Below are 8,141 nucleotides of genomic sequence, written 5' to 3' on the forward strand. Positions count from 1 at the left end.
GGGGGGGGGGGGGGGCTGTCTCAGCTGGTCCATTTTACATCCTTTGCAAATGTGAATGGCTGGTGCCTGCTTCCCTGTTGTGTGCACAACATGAGCCACATGTACGCACATGCACACCCACCAACTGCCCCTCCCAAAGGGGTGCAGGGGAAGGCTTCCCCATGCTGTGATGGCTCCAGCAATAATCAACCTGGAAGGGCCCCTGGGAGTCTGGTGCCCCCCATGGCACTGATGACGCTGGTGGGAGGGCAGTATTGGCCCTGCAGCTCAGGTGGGGAAACTGAGGCACAGGGAGGGGAACCAGGACATGGTCCACACATGCACTGACCCTTCCCGATGCCCATCACTGGGCAGCTGTTTAAGGGAAGAGCCCACCTGCCCCTGCAGGAAGCCTGGCTCCCCCCATTAGACAGCACCCCCCCACACACTAATCCCTAACCCCCCACACCCACACACCTTAACAGACCATGGTGGCAACTTCATGCGCACTCCTGGGTAAAACCTCTAGTGTGGGATGGGTTGTGGGGGGTAAAACCCAGCTTCCCCACCCCTGCCTCCATGTAGCCCAGGGGTGTTGGGGCTGGTGTGCCAGCCCTGGGAGCCCTGCCAGGGAGAGCGCAAGGGTGCTGGTGGCTGCCTGGGCCGAGCGTCCCCACCACAGCTCCCTGCAAAGCCCAACCCCAGCATGTCAGAGCGGCAGGGGCAGCCCTGGTACAGAGCTCCTCGGGCACTGCCAGGACCGCAGGGCCCCGCTGCACGAGGGCAGAGCAGCCCCTTGGGTCCAGCCAGGTTGGAAGCGCTGGGCATCAGGGCAGCACAGCGCTGTGGGGAACAGGGGATGGGGATTTGTGCCCTAGTCCAGCACTGAGCCACAGCCACTGCTCTCCTATGCCTCACGGCTCATCCACTTCCGTGGCAGCTCCACGCCTGCTGGGCCCCCTCTGCCCCCTGTGGACGATCAGTGCCCGGGGGGGGGGGAACACTCTCCCTGGGTCGCCCCCCACTACCAGACCCACACAGCACAGGGGTTGGGAGGGGCACGGCTACCGCCGGAGGGGTGGGCACGCACCTCCCTCCGCGCTGGGGAGTGGGGGCGGCCGGCCCAGCGTGACTCAGCACCGTGGTGCGTGGGTGTCACGAGCACAGCTCCCTGCCTGCCAGCCTGTGACGCACAAGTCGCCGCTCGGTGCCGAGCCCGTGCCCGCCCGGAGAGCAGCCAGGCAGCCCACTGCGCTCCTGGGTCCAGCCCCAGCAGGCCAGCCCTGGTGCAGGGACCGTGACAAGATCCCCATGATCTTGGTGAAGTAGTTTGGCGGGAGGGCTCATCGCTGCAGTGAAATCAGAGTCGGGTTAAGCCAGGATGGGAGCCTGAGGGAGCACATCAGAGATCTCAGAGAAAGGGCGGCCAAAGACCGTGCAGTATCCCTAAAACACTGGGTGCTAGGGACACTGCCTGCCCTGTGCCCAGATCTCAGCCAGCCTTTCCCTGCTGTGCCCTCTGCCAGGCTGACCCCCCCAGGGCAGCCCCAGCGCTGATCTCAGCCCTACCAGCCCTCCTGCATCAAAACCACCACGAGATGATGTAAAAACCATTTATTTACGCTATCATACACACTGGCTGCAGCTCAGCACCGTGCCCCGAGCCTAGGCCGAGGCTGCGCTGCAGCAAAGGGGCCTGTGCATCCCCAAAAGGGGACTCAGCATCATGGGATTCAGCAAAACCCCAGCTCCCAGAGGGGCAGGCCCCTTCCCCCTTTCTCTCTTGGAGCCAAGGAAGCCTGCCATGGCACAAGGGGCTCAGGGACACCAAGGCAGGGAAGCTTCAGCCTGGGTCTCCACTGTGGCCAAAGTAGATCACACGGGTGCAGCTAGCAATCGCAGAGAAGCCCCCATTGTGTGTGTCCCTTCCCCCCTGCACAGGGTTGAATGGGCACTGAGACCTCTCAGCCCTCGAGACAGCTGAGTCCTGCCCTTCCAGCCTTGTTTGGAAGCCATTTCTGGAAGCCCTGAAACCAGTTTTGGGATCCCCAGTGCTGCTCCCTTTGCTCCCCAGCCTGACAAGACCCCAGGCTGGGAGGGGCTGAAGGCACCACTGACACCGAGAGCACATTTGCAGCAAGGACACATGCCACCCGGACACACAGGGGAGGGCAGGGGCCAGCAGGCTGGAGCCCCGAGCGAGCAGCAGCAGAGTGGACCTCTTGCCAGGGCCCCTTGACGTTTGAGGTGAACGCTCAGGCAAGGTCAAGCCTTACTGGGGGCAGATGGGCACAGGGGGCTCCAGCTCAGCCCACGGCTCCTGGAGGGAGCTCAGTGCTCCAGCTGTCTGGCAGGCCATGCCCTGGGGCCTCCTGCTGCACCCGCTGTGGGCACTCCCACAACCAAGGCCACGGAGCCGAGCACGGCAGTGTCCAGAGTCCAAGCAGGCAGCCACCGGGCCAGAGCAGAGCCACTGGTCAGCGCCAGGTCAGCTGAAGAAGTAGGTGGATTCCTTCACCTTCTCCAGGTCTAAATCACCTGTGGGGGAAGAGGGGTCAGTTGGGCAAGAGAAGGCATCAAGCTCAAGAAGGGGGCATCCCAGCTCCTCTGGGCCTGCTGGTCCCCCCACTCTACCCAGGCACCCACCAGGGCTGTGGCACCCCCCTGCTGCTGCTCCTGGAAAAGGGCTAGCGGTGAGGTCAGGGGCTGCAAGGGAAGGAAAGGCCTCCCCCTTACCCATCAGCAGGCCCAGCACTGCCCCCCTTACCCCCCGAAAGGCAGCCACCATTGGGGTGCAGCGCTGGTTCTACCCACTGGCTGCTAAGAAGCCTCCATAGCTACTGGGCGCCAAGCAGAAGAGATGCTGGCAAGGGATCATGGCCTTGAAGTCATGATCCCGGTCCCAGCACAGGTGATGCCGCTGGCAAGGCTGGCGCTCCTTGTTGGTGAGAGCACGGGGCGTGAAGCAAAGACCAGGGCTGGGGCAGGCTGGCACCGTGCAGGGAAAGGCCTTGCTTGGCCCCATCAGCCGCCAGGGCTGTTTACTCCTCAGGTGGCAGGGACCTCCTGGCTGTGAAGGATTGAGCTGGTAACCCAACTGGTTGTACAAAACACTTAGGCACCACTGGGCTCTTGGGCATGAGCTCCATGACCGTACCTGTTTCAGGAATTTTGGAGAGTATCTCCTCCAGCATCATGGACTTCTTGCACATGGGGCTGGATCTGAAGGAAGCCAGGGCAGGAAGGGGTGTTGAGCACAGCTTATGCCTGCTCCCTCCCACAGCAGCTCCCAGCCAGGACCCTCCCATCAGCCTCAGGCAGCAAGTTGGACACAGCGAGGAGGTAGGGAAGCAGGGGCCCAAGAAAGACCAGCTCCCCCCAGAGAGGCTTGGGTTTGCATCTTCCTCGAGGTTCCTGTGGCTCTGAACCCACCCCTGGTTCTTCCTGGGTCCTGTCATCACCTCCCAAACGTGCCCAGCCGCTCTGCTTCCCCCACTTCAGAGAGGGGGCGGGGGTGCGGGGACTGAGCAACTCATCCCAACTCAAGTGCCTATGGTCCCAGCCCTGTCATGCTAACCACTGAGCCCCACCCCCAGCTCTGGCATGCCAACCGCTGAGCGCCCCCAGCCCTGCAGCTGGACAGCAATGGCAAGAAGAACGCTAGCAGCTCATGGGGGGACAAAACCCAAGCCTGCTTGAGTGTCCCCGGTGTGGGGTGGGTGATGAAGGAACTTACGAGTTGACCGTGCAGTACTTCTGCAGCATGAACTGGGCCAGGTCCTGCAGGATGGGCTGGCTGTGCAGCTCCACAAACTGCTCCCGGCACATCTAGCAGGGCAGGGGCATAGGTGAGTGGAAAGGAACCAGATCCCCATGCCCACCGAGCCCCAGCCAGCTGGCTCCTGCCACACCCCACGCAATGGCTACCCCAGGTGGGTCACCTGGTTCATGATGTCCACAGAGCACGCGTGGGTCCAGTAGCAGTCATGTACTGAGACGAAGGTCAGGCCTTGCCTAGAAGGCAGCAGGGTGGCAGTGTCACGTGCTGCCCACAGTCCTTCCTCCTCTGGTGCCAGCTCAGCCAGTGCCTCCTGCTGCAGGTGCACCCAGGGGGGCTACCAGTCCTCCATCCCTGGCTCCCCATGGCCACAGACTCCCAGTCCCTGGGGCAGGGTCCAGGGAAGGCAAAGTGGGGACCAGGCCCCATTCCAGCACCCAAAGGTCACCCAGAAGTGACCCTAAAAGGTCCAGGCTCCCATTAGCCTGCACCTCATCTCTCGCCCTCCCCTGCTGGGGACCCAGCTGCACCTAGCACAGTCCAGGTCCTCCAAGCCCTCCCATCCCAGGGGGGCAAACAGCTGGCATGCCAGCTGCCCCCCAGCCTACCTGCAGCAGTGCAGCGCCGTGAGCATCATGTGCGTGGAGTCCAGTGAGTGGATGAAGTTGGGTGGGAAGGCGTTTTTTTGCTTCATCGTGTTCGGTTTCCTACAAGCAGCATAGGGAGTAGTTGGACCCTGCCTAGCCCGGGGGATGTAGGAGGAAGCACGGAGGGGCAGGTCACATCTTGCTCTAAGTGTAGCACTGGCCAGGCCAGAGGCAACAGATACTGGATCCAGAGCCTGATTTGCCCCTCTCATCCCCTCACCCCTCGTCCCCAGGTGATGGGCCTGCTCTGGCTCTGACTGCATCCAGCTGTCCTGCTCAGTGAATGCATGGGGCTGGATGCCAGGAGCTCTGCCCCACCTCCCTCTTAGGGCTGTTTGCACCACAGCTCTGCTGGAGGAAGGGACTAGGCCCCTCGCACCCCCCAATTCCTGGGGAATCCTCAGGCAGGCATTGGCTGAGGATCCTGCTTGGTGCCTGCCCCAGGGACCTCCAAAGCACCTGATGGGGGAGCTGGAGAGAATCTCCTGTGGCTGTGGGGTGGATCAGCCAGTACTTACTGGCTGTTGTCAAATTGCATCTTGACCGTCACAACCTGCATTGCGCTCTGCACCTGCAGGGAGATACAAGTCAGCCTCAGTCCCCATCCCTCTGCTCCTAGGTGCTGTGGGGCAGGGGACACAGAGGGATTGGGCCCTGAACTGAGCCACTGGGGTGCCCCCATGCTAGTGTTGGGGCAGCCTTGGCCCTCTCCCCATGGCTTCCCAGTCATCCCTGCCTGCCCCCGCCCCCCAAACAGTCATGGGCAAGGCCGAGACAAGCTCCCGTCTTGCACAGGGGATGTCGTGGCAGCTCAGCCCTGAGCCTTGTGAGGTAGATGAAGAAGGAGCAGAGGAGCGTGGGATGGGCAGGCTGAGTCACCGAGCCTCAAGAAGCTGCTTCTCCTGCTTTCCCGCAGTGCTGAGCACACCTCTCTTGAAAGGTTAATTACCCACTGAGTCGGGGGGAGGAGCCGTCACGGCTCTCCTGCACGCTCCCAGCCCCCGCTGGGGAGGGGGCTGCAAGTGCATGCACGCTACGTGCAGCCTGATGCTGCACACGCGCATGCAGGCCGGGCCTTCTCTGGGCGAAGTGCATGTGTGACACTACCAGTTTCCAAGCACGGAAGCTTGAACAGTCTTAGTGTGTGCATGTGCACGTGAGCATGTCTGCATGCATGTGCGTGTGTGCATGCAGCACGTGATTCCACATGTGCAGGCACTGGCCGGGGACTCTCCCTGCTCCCAACCCAAGGCAGAAGGGAGCTGATCTAGGTCCCCGGGTGCTGCGTTGGGGACCCAGCTCCCAGGCAGCCACAGCAACACTCACTGAGGCGCGCCTGGTCTGATGGTAGGGCTGCACAATGGGCAAGCCCAGTGGCGTCACCCACTCCACCGTCCTCCCGGACTGGGAGATGAGACGTGCGCTGTCCGTCAGCCAGGCCTGCAGAGAGAACCCCAGTCAGCTTGGCCTCCACAGAGCTGGCCCTTGCTCCGTGCCCAGAGCGGCACAGCCTGTCCCCACCGTCCCTGCCTGTGCTGCAGCAAGCATGAGGTGATGCCCCCACTGGGCCAGGAGCCCGGTCCCCTACTAGTCCAGCACCCAGGGAAGCCCAGGAGAAGGGGCCTGTACCTGGATCTCCCGTGTCCTTGAGAACATCTGCTGGAGGATGAAGAACGCCTTCTGGACCAGGTAGTGTGACGCTGCCCACAAGAACTCCTGGGCAGAGCAGAAGCTGGCTGAGGGGCTCGGCTTGGCATGGCACCAGGACCAGGTGTGCCAGCTGCAAGGTGTCTCCCACCCCGCCAAGGACCCCCTCTCCCCCTGCCAGCCAAGGCCCGTGGCATTGCTGCAGGCTGGGGGAGCCAGAGGCTGTAGCTCTGATCCAGCTGCTGCGTGCAGACAGTGGCTGAGCTCTGACTGCTGTCACCTGCTCCCCCAGTGAGGATTGTGGGGGGGTCCTGTGAACACCCTTGAGAGCAGCCCAGGCTCAAACCTAACATAAGAAACTGGCTGGGCCTTGGGGGGGTGCAGGGCAGGGTACAGAGGGGCAGAGGCCGTTGAGTCTGTCTGAAGACTGCTGCGTGGCCCCTCAGATGTGCCAGGCACAGGCTCCTCCCTGCCCATCCCCTGCCAGGGCCTCATCTGGGCACCAGGGGAAGGAGGCATGGAGGGCGGGAGGGAGAGGGGTGGTGCTGGGGCTGTTTCACACCTCGGGGAAGCCATCGTTATCCTTGAGCTGCTTCTCCATCTGGAGCCGGCTGCCGTACCGGGTGACGCCGTACACGACTGTCATCACCGTCTGCTTCACCAGCTTGCGCTTGATGAAGCCCTCCAGGAGCTGGGCGACGTGCACACCTTCCTCTGCATCCTGACGCCGCAACTCCTCCACCTGTGGCCATTCAGAGGGCAAGAGGGGAAGGAGAAGGGGGCATTGGGATACAGCTTCCCCAGGAGCAGAGCTCCCTTGGACAATGCTGCCCGGGGGTCATGGGGTCCCCTGGGGTCCATCCAGGCTGCAATCTCCGCCCCCACCACAAAGAGCAGCTGCAGAGCTTCAGGACCACAGCAAGAGCTGACACTCACTGCAGAGACCAGAGCTGAGACATGGAGCTACCCACCCTGACTGGGCAGACCCCTGAAAGTCCCTGCCAGCCAGCAGCTGGCCCTGTGGGGCTAGCACTCAGGACACCTGGGCAGCCCAAGACAAGTCCTTTCTCCCCCCTCCGGGCCTCAGTTTCTTCCTATGAATGCCAGGGATAGCAGCAACCCCCTTCACATGGCAGGATGACGTCTCTTGGCACTGGATTCCCATGTGCATGATGAGTTTGTTGGACCGCAGCCCGTTCCCTGCTCCAGCATCTTTCACACTTCCAATCTCACCCAGGGGGGCAGAGTCTCCAGAAGCACCAGGGGCCAAGTCCCCTCTGTGGGCCCCTGTGCAGTCATCTCGCTCCCTTCCCGGGGGTCTCTGGGCTGACCCCGGAATATCCACTTGTCTGCTGGAGGCTGTGCCCTGCCTCTTGCCTGCTGCTATGGGGGAGATCCCACGGGGAAGGAAACCAGGGACTGGGTCAGGGCCGGGGGACACCAGCTCTCAGGCCCAGCTCCAAGACGACGCAGCAACTGGCTCTGGCTCCGCACAAGACGTCTCCTTCCTCAAGGGCTGGGACAGCACTGCCTGACCCCTGGGGACAGGGGATGCCCACTCCAGGGGAAGGGAGGTCTCAGTGGGGTGGCAACCCAGTGGCTGGCTCACCTGCTTGGCCACAGTGGTGTAAACGTCCTGCGGCTCGTCACAGGGCATGAGGTTGACAGAGGTGGCACCAATGAGGTCCCGGCCGAGGGCGGCATAGTGCTGCAGACCGTTGCAGGAGCCGTCCTGCGGGAGAAGAGAGCCTCAGTGGAACCAAGACACAGGTGGCTCAGGGGAGCGCTGAGCCAGGGCCATGTCAGTGGAGGAATCCACAGCAGGGAGGGGGGAAGGGGCTACACCACCTGCCAGCATCCCACAAGTGTGGTTGGGAAGGGTGGAGGAAGGCACGTGCTGCCTGCTGTGGCTGTGGAAAGACACCCCCCCCCCCTTTAGGCAGGAACATTGCTAACCCCTGTTCTCCGCATCACGAGGGCACCCAGGAGCCACTACCTGGGACTGCACCAAGGCCCAGGACCCTCAGGTGACTCATGTCACTGCTCCCTGCTTGTTTCCCCACTATGAAGCACAGCTCCCCTACGTCCCA

At 62.6% G+C, this 8,141-nt stretch overlaps 1 protein-coding gene across 1 annotated transcript in view; it reads right to left on the reverse strand.

The window, feature by feature from the left end:
* Nucleotides 1-1,566: 1,566 nt before the first annotated feature.
* The window catches only part of POLRMT (RNA polymerase mitochondrial), a 32,496-nt gene continuing 25,921 nt past the window's right edge, over nt 1,567-8,141 (reverse strand). The window contains exons 11-20 of the mRNA XM_019513150.1: nt 7,661-7,783; nt 6,614-6,793; nt 6,034-6,120; nt 5,731-5,844; nt 4,923-4,975; nt 4,366-4,464; nt 3,921-3,993; nt 3,716-3,807; nt 3,137-3,195; nt 1,567-2,517 (exon numbers count right to left, since the gene is read on the reverse strand). Of these exons, the coding sequence (XP_019368695.1) occupies nt 2,468-2,517; nt 3,137-3,195; nt 3,716-3,807; nt 3,921-3,993; nt 4,366-4,464; nt 4,923-4,975; nt 5,731-5,844; nt 6,034-6,120; nt 6,614-6,793; nt 7,661-7,783 (930 nt within the window). The 3' untranslated portion in view covers nt 1,567-2,467. The remainder of the gene's footprint in view (nt 2,518-3,136; nt 3,196-3,715; nt 3,808-3,920; nt 3,994-4,365; nt 4,465-4,922; nt 4,976-5,730; nt 5,845-6,033; nt 6,121-6,613; nt 6,794-7,660; nt 7,784-8,141) is intronic.

This window comes from Gavialis gangeticus, unplaced genomic scaffold (assembly GCF_001723915.1).
Source record: "Gavialis gangeticus isolate Ggan-Ray unplaced genomic scaffold, GavGan_comp1, whole genome shotgun sequence".
Taxonomy (NCBI): domain Eukaryota; kingdom Metazoa; phylum Chordata; order Crocodylia; family Gavialidae; genus Gavialis; species Gavialis gangeticus.